Here is a 24,607-nt window from a genome sequence, read left to right on the forward strand (position 1 = left end):
ATCGCCACACCGCAGATGATCTATCCCTCGATGATCAAGCCTAGAAAAGAAGAAGAGAAAGTCGATATCTCGATGACCTAGCCTGGAAAAAAAAAAGAATAGGAAGAAAAGCAAAGAAATTCGAAATGTGCGTGAGAACAATGGAATTGAGAACAAGAGATGAATACTTGGAAGATTGCTCCATCCGAGCAAAATTAAAATACCCAAATTGAGCACGATTTTTCTCTATTACAAGAAGAAAAACCCCCCCAAGACCCTTCCCAAGGACCCATACCCGTGGGCCTCATTCATGATTCTTACTCATGGGTCTCAACCGAGAGAAACTAGAATAATTAAACTAATATAATTAGTTTCACTATTATATATTTATATGATTATGCTTTTCGATAAAAAGAGATAACTGTTTACTTATTGCAAAAAATATGAAGGGTCGTATTTATTAAACATGACCGATCGTGTTTTCATTATTTGATCCAAGATTCGAGATTGGAATTAACGTGGCTAACTACGCGAGCTACCTAATTTTTGATTTGCCTATAGTATCTACAAATATCTAAAAGTTGGGTACGCGTGCTATTACTACGAAGTTCTGAAGGAATAGAAAAATAGAAACGAAATATTTATTATTATCGTTATAATAAGAAGAAATCGAAAATATTTAAAAAATGTTTAATATAAAAATTTACTTATTTTAAGATTTCGTTGTTATTGCACGATGAAAATTTTACTCCAATATGATGAAAAACCGATCAACATTACTTCGCGATTGTAAGAACTATTCTTAAAATATTAATTAATTATGAAAGTAAAATACATGAAATTATAAATTGTCTAAGCTTATACATATAGAAGAAGTGAATTTCGATGTTTACTCATTGGAATGGAAAAGGTTCGCGTTTATTTGATATGAGATGAAGATAATGAATGCGAGTTTAAAATTAAATTTTATTGAAATATTCAATTTAATTATTTCATATTTAACGCATGTTACAAGCCGTGTAATTTTTAAAAATCTTTAAGCGAATCTTTTCTTGTTTAAATATTAATTTATTGTACATTATAGATTGTTTAAATAATTATAAAATTACTGAAAGTGTAAATTATTAAAGTAGCTCCTACAGGGGTAATCTACTTTGTATTATTGCTATTAAAAAAAATAACGTTTCTCATATAATAACAATCTCAATGATAGTGTGAAAATGAACTCATATTTTGATTTTTACAAAAATAATATATAATATATATATGCAAAAAAGTAAATTAGTTGACTATGTTTACATTGATAAAATAAAAAACACAGCTGATAAGAATCTAATCAATCTCGAACTCACAATTCCCAAATTATGAATCTAGATGCTTGCTATTCTATTAAATGTTCCTTATATCTATACATTTAGTATATAAAATACAAAGAGTACTATACATTTTTCTAAAATTTAACGATATTTCAGAAAATAAAACTTATTGACATAAACGGTTGAACATATGTTTCCTTATTTTTTCTATGGAATCATTTGTCCAAAGACCATTAAAAATACGTGAGTGAGTTGTCGTTACTTTTTCGTGTGAGTATCGCGATATGCATTTCTTTACGTTTCGAATGGGTCAAAAAATCAGGAATTAATAGTCTTAAGAATATTACGCAATCATATTAATATAGTAAATATATGCATCGAACAATTATTGCTTACTGTAATTGAAATATTAATCATATTGATTGTTATATAAAAATTAATTTATTTAAATAATATTTATTTAAAAATTATTAATTACTAGTGCAGTACGATATGCATTCATTTTGAAATACTTCCGAATTCAATTTTTGTACATATATAAATGAAATTTTTACAATTAGCAATGTACTTACTAAAATTATCAACTTGTTTTTGTCATTACTTCGCAGCTGAAAATTATTTGTTTGTTCAGGAGTTGAAGTATAAAAATAGAATGAAATAATTATAAAAAAGAAATTTGCATTTCAAATGTTTTGAATGTTAAAAGTTGTTGTATTTATCGGGCTAAATCGAACATTAGCATTGCCAGTATTTCTAATGAATTGTCGGTAATACAGAATATGACATGAAAATGGTAACATGCAGGTTTGAAATTTAGTTCGTTTTCCTATTAATCGATGGCACTAAAATAACACCTTTTTTTTTATAGTTGATAAGTTGATTACCATAATTCTCATTATTATAATGCGCTTTTTGTTAAATTCTAAAAACAATTGCAACATTCAAATTGGAAGATGGCAATACGTAAATATTTCTCAACCTAATAATAGATGATAAATCACATTTCTATTTATTCTTTTTAATTATATTTTATCAAGGCTCTCTTTCGAAACTATAAAAAAGGTATATCTTAACTTGTTAACTGTTTGCCAAGTGTTAATAACGCAATGTTTCTAAAAATGAATTCTGCAAAAACATATCTCTTATAGACAAGACAAGAATGACTCATTGTCGTTAATCGTAAATTGTTTTTGATGATATTCTCATGATTCATTCATTCTTCCGTTTAATATTCGTCGATTTCTTGATATCGAATGAAAAATATAACAGGGGTCTACTATTGCTACCATAATAACTACAATATTGTGTGAGTCATATCGAGTATCGAGAACCCTCTCGGTCATTCAGTTACCGGCCGGAAGCTGTGCGTAAATGTGACAGACGTAAGGCGGCGTTGTTAGGACATTGCCTACGCCATTGTTAATCCAGGTTCATCGGTGAGAAATAACATGTGACTTTATAAATTATTTGCCAAATTAAAACGTTAAAGAAATAATTAACATATTCGAATAAGTAACATATCTTTATTTTTGATAAAGACAAAATGTAAGACAAATTTGTGATTTTGTAATATGATAAAAAGAGATTATTTTTATCTTTATCAAGTTATTATTACAAAAAGAGTTTTACGAAATGACGAAAGTTCATGAATATCTTTCAATTCTTTTTTCAATTTTTTTTTCTTTTTAAATAACTATGTCACCCATAGGTTCAACGAGGAAGGCAACGTTAGCTCGAAATTACTCGTGGGAGCGTATTAACAGGTTCGTTAACGATCGAACGTCAAACATGTCTCTCCGATCTATTTTACAGGCGTCGTTATCATGTGACTAAACGCCGGTTCACAATATTACATTCATACAACGATAAGGAACGACATGATACAATGGGGCAGGTAAAATAGAGAGAGAGAGGGGGGGCAGAGAGCATTTTAGTATTGGAGACGTTCCAAAGTACTACTTTCGCATATGGAATTGAGGTTGTGTTCGTTCGCTTATATTCGCCTTTTAAACCGAGCCTCGCGTGACAGTAAAAGCCTAATCGAAAGCCACTCTTCGCAGCTCAGTTTGGTGGCTCGTGTGGAACCCTGACATGCATTCGAATATGGCGAGATACTTAAACGTAGTCTATATTTGGATTAATACGATCGCGCGATCGTTCGGTTGACCTTCCAAGATTTGTATAAAAAAAAATTTTTAAATGAAAATTTCGTTTCGAAAACAAAATTTTATACGAATGTATCAATTCCTTCTTTACAATTACGATCACTTCCTATACCTTTTCTGAATGAGTCTTTGTCCTTTTATCGTAAATCGATTTATAGACATCTAAGACATCGTCTTTGATCGGTATTCATTCTTAGTTAATTGTATTATATCGAAAACGACTATTATTACGCCTAAGATCGAGATAAAGTGAGGGACATAAAGTGGGGATAGCGATAAGCGTTTGCAGCAAAAAAAAGGGAAGGGGAGCCTCGAGGCGATGCACAAAGTGACCATATTTGGTGTTGTTAGATTACGTTCAATACGTGGGCGTGAACGCACCCTTGTTACTCGTAACTGAATCGCTCCAGTTACGTCGTGGTACGCACATTCATGAGACTAATTAATTTTGTTGGAAGAAGTGCGTTAGATGAATAAGAATAAAAGGAAAAGATAGAAGAAGAGAAGAAGAGAAAAAGAGAAGGGGGAAAGGAAGAGAGAAAGGTAGGAAGAATACATCGACGTCTGGAAATCGACCTTTATCGCGCAGAGGATACCAACATCCGCAGGATAACGACTCTGGTGTCCCACCACAGGAAGGGGAAGCGTCTCCTTGCGGATACCAACTCTGCCTTATCCCGACTCCACAATTCAGAAGCTTTTATCGATTTCTGATAAAAAAAATACGGCATTTCCTTGGGATTTCCATGAAATCTTTTTACCCATCTTTTATCAGCTTTTATTTCTTCTGTTTATCATCATATGATTCTTGTGATTCCTTTTCAAAATATATACATACGTATATCAAAATATTTATCATCAATAATACGTATTCGAAAAGTACGAGCTCTCACGGCGGGAATTTCAAACGTCTTATACGGAATAACATTTAAATTCTTTCCTTTTTTTGAGGAGGAGTGAATGTCGGAAAATGGAGGACATCCTCGCATATATTATTACTGCTACTCGTCGTCAAATATGTCCATGCATATATATATATATATATATATATATATATATATATATATATATAGTCATTATTATTATATCTGAAAAGTAGTTTCTGAGATTTCTCATACGTCACTAGGTCAGAATATACTTTCTATCAACGAACGATGAACCGTTGTCATAGATACAGTCGATGGCAATTTCCGTATTGCATATATATATTGCATATATATATATATATATATATATATATATATATATAATATTTATAAGATATGCTTACATAAACTGCAAAAATATATAAATAATAATTTGTTTTATGAGGACTTCGATAATCTCAAAATTTCGTTTTGGAAGATGATTATTTCATTAAAATAGACTGTACCGTGAGATCTCAAACTTAGAATGATTCCACACGACAAACGTTACTTGATTTCCACCTTCCATTCTATCTTAATAAAATTTTAATTAATAAATCGAGAGGAGAAAGAAACGCATAACGTCTGCAGATGCGCGCACGCACCGCATGCGACGCGCACTTCGATCGAGTCTCCGCGATGACCTTGATTTCTGAAGCCGTGAAAAGATCCCGTCGTCGTTGAGTCAATTAAACCAAGCCACGAAGTCATTGACTTTGCCGTTTCACGGCCAATTTCTCATCGACGTTCTATAATACGGTATATGCACATATATATATATGTACGTTGTCCCGAAAAATCTTTTAATGATCTCACAGCTTCCTTTACATATATCTTTACGAATGTTAAATTTGATTTACACGACATACTGACTCACTTTTACTTTACGTGCTTGGTATATTTGCGCCACGAAAAGAAAACGATTTCTAACGATCTAGAAATGTCTTCGAAGACAAAAATGAAAAAATAAAAAACAGAGAAAGAAAGAGAGAGAGAGAGAAATTTCAAATAAAACTGAAGAATTCTTATCCAATCAGAATCGTTTTGAAAGAAAGAAAAAATTTAAGAAAGAAGCACTTATGATTGATCAATTGTTAAGATCAAAAATATGAATTGCGAATTCGGAAACTCTCGAAGTACCGTCGTCCAATTACAGATATGGAAGTATTCCAAGTATTAAGATTATTTGGGAGAGAGTTATGGAAGAGCATCGTATGGCTGAACGAAGAATGTTTAATTCTATTTCATTGATTTCTAAAGAATATATTTCGTCCCTGCGGGTCTCATCCGTTGCGTTTAGTATTATAAATAAGCATTCAGTATCCCTAACTAAATTGGACTAACAATGTGTCGTTGTTGAGTTAGGTCGAATCACGTGACCTCTGGCGTCGCACACGCGTGTGTCCACGCGTACGTTGAACGAACAGGGTTGGACGCGTTTATGAAAAGATAGAGCTAAAAGGAGACGGTATTAGGATAAAGATAGAGGTAGAAAGAGGAGGTTGCATCCTGGCTGGGTTTTCGTGTCTCGGTGGCTCCAGCGGCGCCACGGGGGTGTCTCTTTCTCTCTCTGCATGGGGTGAGTCATGGTGTTACCACCTCTCCTCGTGCCTGGGCGTGGTGGCCACCACTGCAGACGTCTCTCATCGATTTCTACAGCCGTGAAACACCATGGGCCGAGTCTCTGCTTTTCGGCTGATTCGCGTACGCTCCTATTCGTTTTTCCTCTCTCTCCCTCTTTCCCCATATTACTCTTGGTTCACTTGACAGAAGACTGGAAATGTATAAAAAAAAATGCCAACTCGTCCAGATTTATTTATAAAGTATATACATATATATATATATATATATATATATATATATATATGTTGTGAATGATATTATAGAGAGTGATAAGAGTTTTTTGTTAATATTACGTTAAATGCATTAAATATTTCAACATTTTAAGATTTGAGACATTTTATATGAAATTTATTGGAGTAATCGAGGAGTCAAAATAAATAATGATATTCGTAGAAGCTATTAAGAGAATCCAATTGTCTACACAGACGTTAACAGATGTTAATGTATGCGATTTAAATGAATTCTATTATTGTATTCTGTCATTATAATTCTAGAGCTGATAAGGGACAATGGACAGAGTTCGTGGGATGACATACGGTTCCACGATAAATCAGGCATCAGGATACATATACCTTGGGAAGGAGAGTAGGTCTTCCCTAGAGTAAATTTTCCAGGCCTACTACTATAATTAGCAGATATATCTCCCTCCTGCAAAGAAGGCATATGCCGGGGTTCAGCACACAATTCTATCTAACCTCTCTGAAACGAACGTTTGAAAGGCAAACATAGTAATGTTAGAGATAGAACATGGCCAGTATGTAGAGCCGCACGTTCGAGGAAACCTTTTCGGTGGTCGAGGACAGCTGTAGAACTCGGAGGATGTCTAAACGACGGCCATATCGTTTCAAATTCGAACGCTCCCCATCTGCAGTTCGTCGTGAGTCATCGGTTGCCAGCCAAACTCATGTAGGCTCTCTCGTTTTCTCTCTTCCTCATTCGCCCCAAAAGGGAGCTCTCAGTAAGGCTTTCCTCCTATCGAGCGGCGAATCGAATCTCAGAGACTAACTAGACACGTATCAAGTATATTATGTATATCTTAGGAAATTCATTCTGAAGTAGAAAATGTCATGACCTAAGCTCTGATTGGGTTTTAAAAATGTACATTTTGTTGGTATTGCCTAATCAAAACTTGGTGCAACTAATTTTGTTTTTATAATTTTTTGTTGCATCATCAATCTATCTTATTAAATATTATGATGAGAGAGACGATTAAAGTGATGTAACATATATTGAAAGTTGATTAAAGGAGCATAAGAATATTCATTGTATATAAATGAAAAAATAACACTTTGTAAAAAAATAACAATCTTTAGACTGACCAAGTACACAAAAATGTCAACATTTTTTATCAGCATCAGTCTTTATTGAAAGTACGAAGAACAGTTCCTAACTCCACCCGCAATCAAAGTTATTTCTAGCGAAGAAATGTAGGAGTTCACAAAGATTCGAGTTATTCGACTAGATAGTATATATAACGGAGCGACAGGTGTCGCGATGAAAGCAGGTTCTTCTGACCGATATCCAGGATCGTATCTTGTCTATAGCGTATGTACTAAAATAAAATATTACCGTCGTCGGCATTTTCGTTTTCTTTTTTAAATTATGCGACTATCTGTGAGAACATTCACTCGATAAATTTTCACCATTCAACAACATTTTCTTTTTCATATTGAAAAGATCATATTTTTGTGCATTCAAATATTCCCAATGTAGAACTTATATTTTATATAGAAAAAAGAAAAAAAATTCTCGTACTGTTAATATGACATAATAAATTTTTTTCTCATTCTTATTATCATATTTTTTTATTCGAATAAAAATTATCTATTTAAGAAACGCGCATGAGAAAAAAAAATTTTATTTCAGACACAAATTATCCGAAAATCTAGTTACAGTCCTGTCTTCGCTGCTCCTCGAGATCCGTTTCCAGGCTCCTGCGTTCTAGCCTGGAGCAACGTATACGAAGAGTTCCATTCGAGCACTAAAAAGTGCAACGTGCTCGATAAATCTGTATCTCTCGGTCTTTTGTTAGATATTTTTTATGTTCACGACGATTTACCGATCAGTAACAATGCAACATTGTCAAAGTTGTTTTTATAGAAGAAAAAGAAACAAATATATCTACATTGAATTCAATTTCATGAGATTTCAACTTGAAAATATGTTTTTAATTACAGCATACATCATATCAAACAATGAGAAGAGAAATCGAGCTCTTATTTCTCTTCTTCATCTTATTCTTCATCTTTTTCTTTACAAAAAGCAACCAATGGAAGGCTTTGAACGCTAACCTCTAAACGAACTTGAACTTGGAAATATGTAGAACGCATGCGGTCGTGCCGTTAGACATGCTTATCCTACGAGACGTTTTACCACATTAATCTGAGGGTCGTATAAAACCGGCATAAAGTTTCAGGTGAGAGAGTCAAATAGTAAATGCATACAAAGGTGTCTTCTTAACAACAGGATTCTTCAGATAGGTTTGTGCCGAATGTACAGGTCAAAATGGTGGTCGAACCTGAACCCCTATCTTCTGCCAGCATACACACATATACACTATACGCACGTACGGACAAAGGAAGACAAAGACATTCTTTTCTTTACTATAAAATTCAATAAGGCTTTAGGATCGTTCTAAGAAAAATATTTCCTTGTCTCTATTAGTACAATTGAATCCTTGATGATTTTCCATAAGAACACCATAATCTTTCAAATATATTTATCGTAGCATATTATATATAATTAAAAATTTCGTATACCGTTATAGTCAAACAATTATAACGCCTGCTTGCATTTCATGTCATTAGATCATTCCAAAGCGCGTGTTGTCATATATCACGGTCGAAACATGCAAATGCTTGCCTCTGCAGGAATTGTCGATTAATATATACATAGTATGATCAGCTTAATCGCGACATTCTACTTTCCAGTCCATTTAAGCAGAATTTACGGATTCGATTGAAATACTGTTGGTAACGTAGTTGGGATGATTTATGTTCCTAACGTTAGATTCTACATTTGAGACAGGGATTCTCAACCTTCTCGAAGTTAAAACAAGATTAATTTCTATAGATGATATTTTTGTACAACGAAATTAATAAGGAATGTTTAAAAATCTTAATCAGCTATTGATCCCGATTAGAACTAGTTTTAATAGATTCTAAGTCTAAGGGCTCTAAACCCAATCGTGACGACACTGTTGCCCTCGGTATTCCCTTCTACACTCCCTCCACTTCCTTACCCGCTCATTCTATCCGACGAGTATAACCTACTCGGTACCACCCATTCATCCGGCAGTTTTTGCCTACCGGTTTAACGAACCTGTACACTTCGTTCCAGTTCCATTCAGCTCGCTCCTTTTTTTGCGCCTCAGCGACAATTCTCGTCTGCTCGCGAGATCATTGCTGATGAATGGAGGAGAATAAGACAAGAGGTGAATTAATCTTATCAAAAAATTTCCTAATTGCCAGGTTCACGATAATTGTTGCAATCAATAGCACAAAATAGCCGATTTGTTGATCTGAACATTTCTTCATATTTTATAGGTAATATGACAAAAAAAAAATCTAAAGAAATTCTTGAATAAACACAGTATCATGATACATCATTGGATTATACATACCTAAGAAACGTAATCGATCCTCCCTACCTGTCGAAACGGAAATGGCTATTTATAGACAACGAATGCTTCTTGAATTCTTACGAGTTGCGAGAAAAGATGGTTATGAAGTTGAAACGTCCGGATATATCCCCCGAAAGCTTCTTACGTTAAACAGGAAAGACATACATATATACATATGTATATATATGTATATATATGTATATATATATATTTTTTTTTTTCTTTTATTACCTATATGTATATATATATATATATATATATATATATATATATAATATATATATATAATAAAAGAAATTTGATCGTTTTTATATGTGTACTACTTTCTGTAAATAATAATCAAAATAATTTCATTCTGCAGAATCGTCATGCTCTCTCGAACATAGCGATATAGCGGAGAACAGTTCGATAACCGTTAAGCATGCTAGTCATTTCAAGTTGCAGAATCTCTTTTTCTCTCTCTTTCCCTCTTTTTTCTCTTTTTTACTAAAACTGATAAAACAATCGATAAAAGATATCGATATCATATAAATAGATTAATACTATATATATGTTAAAAATGTAGACAAGCTTCTTATAAGGTAGTCAGGTATGTTAAATATTCGTCACAAAGAGAAGATAATGCATTTGGATAAAGTATATCCTGGTCGACAGATATAGTCTTCTCGGTAGTTACAGATAAGACTGAACCGACTCTACTCAACGAAGGAAACTGGTCGCATTTTCGTAAGTAAGACGCACTGTCTTCAAGTATAGTTGGCCTACTTTCGTATGTAACGAGAACGCTGCACTTGGCCCGAGACGTATATTCTCTCTCATGTGCGCTCGCGCGCTCTCGTGAACACATGTAAAAAAATCCATGATACGGCAAGTATATGCTATTCGTGATTATCTCTCAAGTTCGCATGACGTTTAAGGGAAACTTTCACGTTTCTTGCTTAGATATATAACAAATCGCTAATCTAAGTCTTGCATTGGCGTTGGATTAAATGATTGCTATCTTGAATCAAAATAAATTCGAACAAATCATGTTAGGTGAAATAATACCGATCGAATTCATTGACTAATCTTATTTAATTTGATCGTTAAGAAATATGTGCTGCTAACTTTCAGAATTTTTTCTAAAATTTTTAGCAGTAAATTTAAGTTAACCCCGGGGTAAAATGTAATTGTATCTTTTTTTTTAAATTGTTTCAACCATATTTACACCGCAATCCAAATTAACCTCAACATTTTTACGTAACATCTTTCTCACGTAATAGACAGTAGCAAGATAGATTTCCTTAAAGCAAATAAATTACGACGAATTCTAAACGCCGGTCATCGTTCTACCGCAAAATTCAACACTGCTACGAAGAAGCAAAGAGTTAAAAAAGATTATTCTTTTTTCTTTGATCGTATAAGTTTAAATATTACGAAGAAATATTCGCATAAATAACGTCGGAAAAAAACAATAATTTAGCGATAAACGATTGATACGACGATATAATTCATCGAGATTATTATTAATAAATAATTTAATATGATAATTGTAGATATTAATTGATGGCCATCTTACGAAACAATGTTTTCTTCGGAAGGATTATTCATTAACGTCATTACTTTTTAATGCGGTGACACGATCTTTGACTAACATGATTCTAAAATTACCCTTTTTGGTAGTCCTAATGTTCCACGGCCGTGTTCCGAATCCTTGACCTTATGCGAACTTACAGAGAGCTGTGCGAGAAAACGGAGTCAAGAACGCGACGAACGTATTGTACATACATACTATAGGTACTTCCATACGTACGTATGATGAGACATGCAACATTTAGCCGGTAATATGCGCGACCGGCACATACGTTTTACTGGTTGTCTACCTGTTCTGGATCAGTGTTCGGTGTTGTCTACAAGGTCAAATCTCGAAGAATTCAGCTCGTCATGACCTCGACGACATGAAGTATCGTGATTATTTCGAGGTCGAATCTTGTAAATTTTTTTTTTCGTCCTTCATAATTCCTAGTTTCGTTCGACTTTGTCAATGTTCAAAATTCAATTCTTTCATACGTTTAATAAATTTTATCTTTCTTATTTTTTATCAGCATTATTTAAAATATTAAGAAAAAAATAAAAAAATTATAATTTTAAATTTCGTGTATTTATTTAATTTAATTTTTTTTTTTTTTATTTTTTTATTAGTGTCGCTTAAAAAAAGAAAAAAAAGAATTTTAGCTTCAATAAGAATATACGTCAGCAGATTTTATCGATAAATTGTTAATTACATGATTGTTATATTACAGGACAATAACATTTGATTTCAAAGACAAGATGCTTATCTTATCGCGAAAACTTATCGGTAAGATAAGAAAGTGAATATCGAAAATGATTTCAAGAAAGTTTTCTCATGATTATGGATCTAATAGTTTTTTTGACTTTCTCTCTTGGAAATATCTATTGTACAGTCATCATTGAAAATCGCGAAATTCGAATTTTTAACCGTCGACTTTTCGTAGAAATTTCCAAGAAGAAGAAATGACGATTTTTCTATGACTCATTACATACCTATACGTGATGAGCTACGTCTTAATGATCTTACAATAATTCAAGTAAACATAATTTAACATTTTATATCTGGTGAAATCAATGAAACTCTTGAAATAATAATAACAACTCATATTAACTTTCTATAAAACCATATCTAACTTTGAAATTACATACTTAAGATTTCTTTCATTTAATCGCCACAAAATTATTACTTATTTCATATTCAAAAAATTTATATATTTTTTATAAATATGAGTTTTACTTCATATAATAAAATTATACTGATCTAAATAACATTCGCATTAATAATATATGTTAATATATATGTATACATTTCTTTATTAATATATTAATTAAATATTAATAAATAAATTATTACTTATACTAGTATAAATAACATTATAACACACGTTGTGTAGATAATATTTTTATAAATAATATTTTTATAGATATTAACAAAAATTGAGTTATAAAAGATTAAATGTCAACAATATGAATTTTAAAAAAATAAATTAAATCTTTAGCTTCGTAAGATTGATGAGAAACTAATAAAAAAAGAAAAAATGAAAAACGTTTGTAAAAAGGAACACGAGTTACTCGACGCAAATGTCGCAAATGTCATTGCTTTGAATCATCGTTGACTTTGCCTTTGGTTATATTCACAAACATCACGACCGATATACGTATGTATGTACGTACGTATCTACGTACGCGAACCGGCCTTATTATCGTCGTTGCCTTTACCGTCAGCTGACTTGTCACACTACGAGAATGACTACTACAAAAACTCGGATGTGTCGGTGAAAAGATCAAAAAAGAAGACGTCGCTTCTCTTTGCGTTCTATCGAAAGAAATATACATATACACATACGTGTACAGAATACTCATACAAAGAATAACTAAATATAGCGATCGCGTTATTTATCGTCGTCACCTCTTCTGGCCGGATTCTTCGCGTGCTACGCGATCGCCATTGAAGACTGTTGTCTCGATCTACAATCTACATGATCGTACTATGATCTCTCTCTCTCTCTCTCTCTGTCTCTATTTTTCCCCTTACATATACACTTATCTAATGATTTATAATTTATAAGTTTTAAATTATTCATGGAATTTAAAAACGTAAATTGTACGTCATATTTATAATTTTTTTTCTGATTATGACACAATAATAATAATAATAATAATAATATATAATGTTATAGGTGAGAGTATCAAATAGACTTTAAAAAAACTGATAAACAATTATCGTCATATGTTTGGGATAATTTCGTGATAAGATAAAAAAAATGCACACAGCGGTATTTCAAAGAATTACATACAATTAGTAGAAGAGAATAAAGAAATTGAACATAGTTAGAGTCGGTGTAATATCTGATCACTCTTCCGATACGATTAACAACGAAAAGGAGCATGACCATGCAACTATCCGTTTACCGTAAAAGCCAATTTTCGTTAGAACGGTGAACATGTTGTTAGAGATTGACTGTCCGATCTTTGGCTATTAATTGTTAGAATTTAACGAAGCATTTATGTAGTTCTTTGAAAATAAGAATATTTACATAGTTGGCTAACCATCGTCACCATCTCGTAAAAATTTCAACCAGGACGAGTTTAATTTTAAGACTAATTAACACATTGAATGCAATAATACTAATTAAGAAAGTTATATGGCTTAAAAAAGAAAGGAAAAATAAACAGAATTTTTATGTTATATTTGCAAAGAAAATCTATCTTCTTAAGATACTATCTGGATCCAACCTTTTTCTCAAAGTTTCACTTCTTCCAATCATCGGAAAGACTTACAATCGCCACTATGTACACAATGGTACATAGCATCTAAAAGAAATAGGAGAACAAGTAACGATTGCTTAGACACAAATTTTCTTGCTAAAAGTCAAAATTCTCCAGAGATGTTAAGTAATCGGTCTGTTTTTAAGATAGGTTTACGACCTCTAAATCTATCTCCCAACAATTTCATCGTCTGGACAATATCCCGACGGATTTTCGTCGTCATCCAACGGGAAAGAGCCTTAAGCGTTCCTCTTCTGGGTGGGTACGTTGAACTTACCGTCGCATTCTGTATTGATTTCGGCCGCGGAGAGGCAGACGTTACCTACGGCACGTATTCGCGAACGGCGGCACGCCCATGTCGAAAAGGATCTCTTTTCTTTTTATATTTTCTTACTTATTTTTGATTTTCCTGAAGAAAACGAAATGAAATTTTTTCATTTTTCATTGTTTCCGTGCCAATACAAAGAAAATGTTATCTATCAATACTTTCATCAAATACATATTAACTATAGACAGAAATGACTGACTCTAATAGAATCGACTTGATCGTTATGCCAACGTTGGCTCGCACGGTATAAAAGGGGGCCTTACGCAAGGCTCCGAAGACCTTGAATAGGTCCTTATTTGGTTGACAAGGTCGAGGCTACGCGGGCCTTTGGGTTTTCAGGTCGAACGCGACAAACTTCTCCGTTCTGTCGTCGGTTTCCTTCGATATTCTACATCAACACATATATAAATATATACCTACATTCATACTTGTTACGATCTACTTGCAAGAGATAGTTACAATAAAAATCACATAGAAATTTCTGCCGAGATACGAAAGATATTTATCTCTCTTCTATGATGTTGCAATCGTCGATGTTCTCTCCTAGAAACTTTCTAGATAAACTGAATATATTTGGACAATCGTTGGACATTTATATTCTTATCGTCTGAGTATCATTTTATTCATTCTGATTGAATCAAGATATGTCCAATATGGAGACAGGCAGAATTAATGAACGAAATGAAGTCTAGTAGTTATTTCTCTCTATCTTCCTCTCTCTCTCTCTCTCTCTATATATATATATATATATATATATATATATATATATCTACTTCTCTCTCTCTCTCTGTTTTATTGTCAGACATCACCTTTCTTTCTCTGTCTCTCCTAACCATCCATCGGTCGATATTCAACATCATTGATCGTCGAGGGCTCGAAGCACGAGGTGGCGAGCCCTTCGCGATCTGACGTTTCTGTCGCCACGTGGTTTCTCGTTCACCGACTCGGCTATCTTCGTCGTCGGCGCAGACTGCACGGACGCCGGTGTCGTATCGATTTTCAAGGAGACACTGCACCCGCGAACGCACCGACTCACCAACCTCGTAGGAGGAGTTAAAGAGAGAAAGAGAGAGAGAGAGAGAGAGGGGGGGGGGAGAGAAAGAGACTTCGTACTTATACACATACGAAGAGAAAACGGATGTATGTACTCCTACCGTATCCAAGCCCTATGTGACGTGGCAATAGTCCAGTGCACCCTTGTCCGCGCCCTTGAATCTATTTTTGGCCGATCTTACGTAGAAGAGATACGCGAAGGGAGACATTTACTTGATCGCCAAATTCCTAACCTATGAGGAAGTGTTTCTTCTAATAAATAATTGAAATTTTTATCAAATATCATATACATAAAATATATATATATATATATATATATATATATATGTGTGTATTTGTAGAATAATATATATGGAAGATAAAATAATATAATGATAATAATAATATATGCCATATACATGTACAATATAATATGATATATATCTAATATATATGTATATTAGATATGTATTCATAATATAAAAGAAATTAATTATATAAAAAAAAACAATAGAAAATTTATATGACTTCAAATGAAGATGAGCTTAACTTAATTCTTATTGAATAATATTCACAATTACATTCCATATAATCCAATCAGAATTTAGTATAGTCTTTACATCAGAATTTTTATCTTATAGAATCAATTTTCCTAAGGTGTACCAACGTGTTATTGCATTCACGTTTTAAATCTTCTTTATCATTAGTCGATGCTGCAGTACTACTTGTAAGAGACCATCCATTTCTTTTTCATGAACATTATATGCACGTCGATATAATTCTGTTAGTCTGAATCGTTTGGCTATATAAGCGAACTTAATTGGATAGGACATCGAACGTCAAAAGATCAACTTCGTTCTTACCTGAGAAAAAGACTAGTTACTTATTTAATTCTTTCTTTTTTTCCAATAAAAATCTTTACGATGTAGTAAACGTTTACATGAAAAGAATGCTTTACTAAGCATTTTCAATTCTACTTATCACTCGCGTATATATAATTTTACTTTGAATATACGTGTATACATATATATTTTCCGAAGTTGAATTTTACATATTTTAATTTTATCAAATAAGAAAGTCTCGTTTTAAATGATGCAAAAAATTTTAACATTTATTAATATTTATTAAAAAATAAAAAAAATTATATTAGAATACATTTTAATACGCTACATATTTTATCCATTTTATTTATATTTTGCATGTTAATTTCGTTTAAAAAAATAATCGATAACTTTGGATAGATACATTTTAAACATAATTTGTAATATTTTTTAATATAATTACCATCAAATATATTTTATCATCTATATACTATACTATTATTTCGATTAAACAATAATAAATATATAGCAATATATTTTTTTAATTATTTATCAGTATAGATAACAAGTAAGATATGATTTGATGAATCAAGTCGTTACATGGAAATTCATATTGCGCCATATTTGCCACAATGCTTTATCTAATAATGATTTCATTAAACAACGTCAAAGAATAAATAAAGAAATTAAAAAATAAAAAACAAAATATGACGCAATTCTTACGTATATATGATTATTAAGAACGAAATATTTAAGTGGAGAAAACAATGACGTATACATTAAATTGATTGAAAAACTTGTTTTCTGTTTTGTAAAATGTTTGTAGTAACCTTGCTCAGGAATCATTGTAATCGTTCTTCGTGCCGATAAGGTTAGACTTGAAAGTTAACGACTCACTTCGGTATCATAACTTGCTTAAATTGTTTTTCCTCTTACACACACAAGCCAATAATATATTTAAATTGCAAAATGCGATTAAAATATGTTAACCACATTAGAGACTAATAATCTATATATGTGACTTGTGCATTATGGAATGAGTAAATTCTTCTTCGTTCGACTTCTCTGTCGTGAAGCAATTGCTAACCGTGTGAAAAATTTTTAAGTCAAAGGAAAGCGCAGTCTCACGAAAACTCCTGACTATTTCTCATGACTCACCCTATACCTACTATCGATAGAGTACTCTCTTTTCGTTATACATACGTATATGTGTATGCGTATGTATAAGTGAATGTAAGCGTTATGTGTATAAGATCGTGTGTCGCATGCAACTCCGTTACGAGATATATGTATGTGTTATGTTACGCACTATATGCAAGCGCACACATTCTCCTTTCTACGCACACATTCTACAAACGGTTAGTCAGACAGGCGGGGAACCCTTACGTACTAGTGTGTACGCATCCAGAAGGCATTATACTCCCCGTATCGTACAGTTTGAAGCGGCATTTGGAGAATCTAGCCGGCAGCCGGTCGAACGACCAATCAGCGAGCCGCTTTCGTTTTATGCCCATATATGGCAAGAGCTGTGAATCCGCAAGGTGGGGGAAGAGCCGGCTGGACGAGTCCATTCCAATCGCATAGAGGGGGGTTCGCCTTAGATGAGAACAATTCCATGTAAAAATGATGATAGGAGTCGCCACGAGTCATATGCAATTAAAGATTAATCAATAGAAAATTTATCTAATTATATATATACATAAATAATTGAATCGAGCTGAAATATAAAAATAAAAGGCCAACGTGCCTTAGTCGATCACAGTCTGAAGTATATCGCTTTGGTCTCGTGGTATACCGACCACACCTACGGGCGAGTCCACAGAACGCGGTAGGAGCCACGATCTCGCTCACAGTCCTCGCGACTCGCGACCCCTCGAGTCTCATTCGTACTTCGTGCCTGATAGTAGTATCCTTGTGGTGGCCCTACGCCGAACAACGGACGTGTTCTCTCTCGACCAGTTCGTCGACGCTTCTTTGTGTCTTTAACTCTTTTAAAGGTGAGTCAAATCATAATAATGATACCAAACATTAACGCCTTTTCTTATTAGATAGGGAAACGTAATATTCGTAAGATCTGTTAGAAATAAATATACAATTTATAACATGAAATTTGTTTGAGACGTTAGTCGATGAAGCCGGTCGAGAAAACGGGACCGGCCGGCCATGTTGGCAGGGCGTTGCTCTCCTTATCTGTACAATTTCGAATTTTCTCGAAACACTTAATGCCTCTCTTACTTCTTACATTATTCGTTTCAATTGGTTTGTGAAATTTTTTTTTGTTTTCTCTCTCCCCCTCTGTCTTTCTTTCTTTCTCTCTCTTTCTCTCTCCCTCTCGCACGCGCGTTTTATATGTCCTATATTTTCTCGCGATTATTCTTCTCACGGATAAGAAGGAAACTGATGGCTTGGCCCGTTGAAGCTGATCCGACAGGTTGCCGGCATCAAGTGGTCGTTCCCCTGACACACGTTCAGCACGTAGTCTACTCTCTTTCCTCGCAGGTGGTCGCGACGAAACGGTGGTTTATTAATAGCACTCGACGCCGTTGTATATATGTATATGTACTTGCACGCTCTCGTGCACGCTTGTGCGAGAAGAACGGCCACTAACCTATCTACGATTATATGCCACTAATCTATCATTTTAATAGCAAGGAAACACGACATGATATTTCTTTCATTTTCTTTTTCTTTTTATCTAGAATTTTAACCTATTACAACGGCTGTTTATTTTCTCTTCCTTTTTTTTTCTTTCTTTCAAATTTCTACAATACGAAAGGAGCCAATGGTATTTAATGTTAGTCTAGACATTCTTTCGAATGTCTTCAGATATTATTGCTTTTTTCTTGATTAAAAGAAGACAAAACGAAATTATTTTCATCAAAGATATGGACAATTAAACAAAACAAGAGATTACTTTGGAATAATCATCGTTCCAGAGTGCGTCCCGGCACTCTACACTCTCTCTCTCTCTCTCTCTCTCTCTCTCTCTCTCTCTCTCTCTCTCTCTCTCTCTCTCTCTCTCTCTCTTTCTTTCTCTTTCTCTCTCTTGTATCTCAAATTCTCTGCAGATTTCTCTTTCGCATTCGTCGATTGGCAATACTGAAACCAATTGGAGTCTAGTAAATTTAAGCGTCACGTTCGAAAAATGAATACTTTCGCAATCTCATGACAATTGCTTCTTATTTCTCAATGATTTCTAAACGTGTATAAGATCTAATTATTAAAAGTAAAAAAGTCAAAGTGCTTGGTGATCTTCACGATTACAATGAAACGATATTTTATTTTAAATCGTGGAGGCGACTTTGTGTGAAATAAAATCGACATAGTCACAAAATGTTTTAATCACCAAGCATGTAGACGAATTAAAAAAATGTTTACCTAACCTCTTAAACAATTCTGGTTATATTTAAGCATAATCTAAAAAATAACTTTGTCTACCACTGTTATTTCTACCACTGTTATTCTACCACAGTTATATCGTACCCTATAATTTCACTTTAGAAATGTTAAAATCTGCGCTTCTGTACTCTGAAAGAACACGGAACCCGGCATTTTGTTAACGTAACATTCAACTGCGAATAAGTTTCAGTAACCGATTTTAAAAACTAATATCTCTGTGTAATTAAAAAATCGTATCTAATAAAATCCAGCCGATATTTCCTATCTTTTTTTTTTTTTTTTTTTTTTTTTTCCATGCTAAACTTTATCGAATAGCGATTATTGAAATTAAAGAAACGAAAAAGTCTATTCCAAAGTTAAACTTTCTATTAATTAATTATAATCTTATATATGCATATTTACATACGAGACGATAATATTTAAAAAATTTGCTCGTATACATGACAATCGTAATATTAGAAAGCACGTGGTTTCATTTCTTCAATGTCCTTCATAATAACGCTTAAGAAAAAAATTCCAAGAAATATAATAACGGTCAAAGTCATCGTCAAAGTTTCGTTTATAAAGAGTGATGAATAATTGCATTATAATGAAACAGATATCTTCGAAACTAAAAATAAGAAAAGAAAAAAGATAATAAACGATGATAATCCGTTGGGGAATAGAGTCGAGAAATCTTTTAGAAAATGTTCATTTTTTCTTTATATATATACACATATAAATATATATATCATTTATTTTTCAATTTAAAATTACATAATTGCATGAGTATTGACTCAAACTCAGATTGCCCCGTTACCGGAAGCAGAATTCTTGTACCATGGAAAAAGAAAATATTCTCATTGACATTGGACAAGATGACGATCTTCTAAACGACACGAAGTTTCTTGCGAATGGTCGTCAAAGGGAAGAAAAAAAATGGTACGGAAAAGGGGAGGGGAAAAAGCGAGGATTATGATAGAGAAGATGAGAGAGGAGTGAGAGAGATGGAGGGTTAGGAGGAGGTGGGAGAAGCACGTTGGCAGGAGTTCGCGAGATGTTCGGTTCAGGCAATTCGAGCGCGATGCACAGCTTGTGGAGGGTTGCGATAGAGATAAAGGAGAGGGGAAGGAGAAAGAGTAAGTGAGTGGGGATAGACCCCACCGTGGCGAAGCAGTTCCATATATGGTAAAGAGAGCCAGGATTGGCGGAGGGTGTCCTGCCCTTATTGGTCGACAGGCAGAGTGGTGGAGAGGATCGCGAAGGGGACGACGCTCTTCGTATAATACACTGCGCGCTCTTCTGTCAACCTACACTCTGTGTTTGGTGCTAGATCGGTTCGCAGTGTCGGCGGTTATTACGGACATACGACGACCGAGCTCTTCCTAACTTGTACATATTACAAGTATATCTCTATTTCGTTCTCTATTTTCACGTGAAGCGAAGTAAGTTCTCTGATATAAACGAAGAACATTTATATATATATAAAGAAAAAAATTGTTGGATAGATTAGCAAGTGGTGATTTTTATACAATATATTATTTTACACACACACACACATATATATATATCTAAAGTGTGATAGAGAAATTCGGAAGAAGGATTATAGCTCTTTACAACTGTTTTGAGGATTCCTTTTCTCCGCAGTGCAACGAAATAATTTCGAAGTGTCGAGAAACTGTATCATGTTAGTTTATATCTCATTTAAAGATTTCGAATTATTTGTCAAAATTCAAAATAGTGGGTGTGTTCGAATTCGATGTATTCGCGCGTGAGTCATATTATTGAAGGTGTTCTGTTAGAGAATATTCTTCTCTCTAACGAAGTTTCCCTCTCTCTTTCTTTCTGTCGTTGATTATATTATTACCGTTCGCCGCTCGATGGCGCTTAGAGAACATGAATCTTCGATTTCATATATAGACGCCGATCGTAATTCCGATCTTTATTTCTTGTGAAAGATCGGTTATATAGAATCAATTCTACGTCTTTGTCCTTGTATTATAAAGAATAGAAAGTTATTAGAGCTAAAAATTTATTGAAGATAACAAGAAAATAATTATTTTTACAAACTATCGGAAATTCTTTATCGGTTGGCGACCGTTTAGCCGGGGAAGGGCGGGGCAGGGTGCGGTCATTCCATCGTGACGTGTACTTGCTGACTCGCCCATATCGTTTCTGAAATTCTATTCCTCATTTAATATTCTTGCTACATTTTAAATTTTAACAAATTCTTTTTTATCTAGAAAATAAACTTTTTTATAAAATTCTTATTACTTTATATATTAGTATCACTTTGGTATGGTAATATATACCTATATACTATTATCGAAATAATAGGTATAGTAATTTGTTTTTATTTTATTGATTGCATCGATATATCCTTTCATCGCTTTTTCCAATAGAGTTCGAATGGAAAATGAGAACTTTCCTTTCGAACCTCTTTCGTTTAGTACAATACGTATTCTTCGTCGCCATCTTGTAAAGTTTCCTTCCAGGTAGCACGATGATAGGCTGAGAATATTTTGTACAATTTGATTAGTAGATATAAGATTCAATTGAATGACTTATTATTCTATCTATATAATTTTCTATATTTTATAGAAAAATTGTAAATGATATATAAAATATGGGATTTAAAATTATTTATAATAATTGTTGATATTATAGAAAGATAATGTAGATTTCGTTATTTTCAGAAAAACAAATAAATAAACATGTGTGACGAGGAAGTTGCCGCACTCGTTGTTGATAATGGATCTGGTATGTGTAAAGCTGGTTTCGCTGGAGATGATGCACCCCGTGCTGTCTTCCCATCCATTGTCGGCAGACCACGCCACCAGGGTGTCATGGTAGGCATGGGACAGAAAGATTCGTACGTCGGAGATGAAGCTCAATCGAAGAGAGGTATCTTAACATTGAAATACCCGATTGAACACGGAATCGTCACCAACTGGGATGATATGGAAAAAATCTGGCATCACACTTTCTACAACGAACTTCGAGTTGCACCTGAGGAACACCCTGTTCTCCTCACGGAAGCTCCATTGAACCCTAAGGCGAATCGCGAAAAGATGACGCAAATCATGTTTGAGACGTTCAATACACCAGCTATGTACGTCGCTATTCAGGCCGTACTGTCTCTATACGCTTCCGGTCGTACTACTGGTATTGTCTTAGATTCCGGCGATGGTGTATCTCACACCGTACCGATCTACGAAGGATATGCTTTACCACATGCTATCCTTCGTCTCGACTTGGCTGGTCGTGATCTTACTGACTACCTCATGAAGATCCTTACCGAAAGAGGATACTCCTTCACCACCACGGCCGAGCGTGAAATCGTAAGAGACATCAAGGAGAAACTCTGCTACGTCGCTTTAGACTTTGAGCAAGAAATGGCAACTGCTGCTTCGTCATCGAGCTTAGAAAAGAGCTATGAACTTCCTGACGGTCAGGTGATCACTATTGGTAACGAAAGATTCCGTTGTCCCGAGGCTCTCTTCCAACCATCGTTCTTGGGTATGGAAGCTTGCGGAATACATGAGACCACTTACAATTCGATCATGAAGTGCGACGTCGATATTCGTAAGGATCTCTATGCGAACACCGTCTTGTCTGGTGGTACCACCATGTATCCAGGTATTGCTGATAGAATGCAGAAGGAGATCACTGCCTTGGCTCCCTCTACCATGAAGATCAAGATTATCGCACCACCTGAAAGGAAATATTCTGTATGGATTGGTGGATCTATTCTCGCGTCGCTATCAACCTTCCAGCAAATGTGGATCTCTAAACAAGAGTATGACGAGTCTGGACCGTCTATCGTTCACAGGAAGTGCTTCTAAACGCATTTGATATTCCTTTTCCCATACTATCATTCCCCGAAGTCCCGATATGCGCGGGATCGTAGTGCGGTGAACGGCCCTTCGCGCCCCCGAGTTAATATCTCGAGGTTCACTACACTACCAGCAGCGTGGTGGGTGGCCTCGCGCGATGCAATGGAAGTAAGTTATGACCTTTGCTTGCGTTATTAAAAGGAAAGGAAAAGCGTTCGTTTCGACGACGATCGGTTAGCTTGCTCGTTATCCTAAGATGCGAGAGAATCTTTTTCAAGTTCTAATTTTTTTTGGTTATTTTCCAATTCTCTCTCTCTCTCCCCCTCCCCCCCCTCTCTCTCTCGATCACGTCTGACGGGCTCTCTCATCTGTCGTCGTCGAAAGGAACGGCCCTTTTAATAATACGCGGTCACAGTATTATAATTTATTTCTATTGTCTTGTGCAAGACCACGCACGACACAGACGAACACACGTTACGAATACATACGTACTATACGCATACTACAATCACAAACACATACACACACTCTTCACATACATCTTAAAGACTACTTTAGACTTATGGTATTATAAAATAAAACTCTTAAAAACACGATCAACTTGGACTCTTGTGTCTTTTAAGATCAGTTATTATTATCCAGATCCTTTCAATCGCAATGCATCCCTATGAAAGAAAGAAAGAAAAAGAAAAGAGAACCTTCGTCGTCACACCTTGCACTACGATGATGCATAGAGAGAAACTTGTGCGTGCGAAATTTATCACCATGCTTCGGTTTCATGATAATCAATTAATCTCATCGAATCACGCGAATCCTTTTTATACATAATTGTAGCTTTTGTACCGTTTGACGTCGTTGATTGTAACGTAAGATTTGTGGTGAGGAAAGAAAAAAAAACGAGAAATAGGAAAAGGATAGAAAAACAAAAAAAAAAGAAAGATAAGAAGAAGAAATAATACTTAACATATAAATTACTCTAAGAATTTAATTAGGTTTATATGTTCAGTCGAATAAAAATTATTTTCAATCAACTTGCACCGTGTTAATCTTCTTCCGCGACGATGCGTTCGTGTTTTGTATAATAGAGAGAAAAAAAGAAAGAAAATAGTTGAAATAACTACTCTTCGTTATTATGATTATTATAATTATTAATTAGCACAAGTCTACCAAGCTTTACGTGTGTTTTCTCTCTTTCAATGATTTGTTACGCATTGTTACAGTTAAACGTCGATTATCCGGCACGATTAGATCTGTGTTATCATCACAATAATAACAAAGAACA

The 24,607-nt window shown here is 34.2% G+C and overlaps 1 protein-coding gene across 2 annotated transcripts; it reads left to right on the forward strand.

Annotated features, from left to right (window-relative positions):
- The first annotated feature begins 17,959 nt into the window (after nt 1-17,959).
- On the forward strand, nt 17,960-23,921 carry LOC118451031 (actin related protein 1). Of its 2 annotated transcripts, none has more exons than XM_085656065.1 (2): nt 17,960-18,108; nt 22,186-23,921. In XM_085656065.1, exon 2 carries the CDS (start codon nt 22,204-22,206, stop codon nt 23,332-23,334), a length of 1,131 nt encoding a protein of 376 aa, XP_085512191.1. In that variant the 5' UTR covers nt 17,960-18,108; nt 22,186-22,203; the 3' UTR covers nt 23,335-23,921. The 2 variants fall into 2 exon arrangements, with proteins under 2 accessions (XP_085512191.1, XP_035743035.1); XM_035887142.2 differs by lacking the exon at nt 17,960-18,108 and adding an exon at nt 20,755-20,934.
- The last annotated feature ends 686 nt before the right edge of the window (nt 23,922-24,607 follow it).

This window comes from Vespa mandarinia, chromosome 3 (assembly GCF_050613455.1).
Source record: "Vespa mandarinia isolate Hongniang chromosome 3, ASM5061345v1, whole genome shotgun sequence".
Taxonomy (NCBI): Eukaryota; Metazoa; Arthropoda; class Insecta; order Hymenoptera; family Vespidae; genus Vespa; species Vespa mandarinia.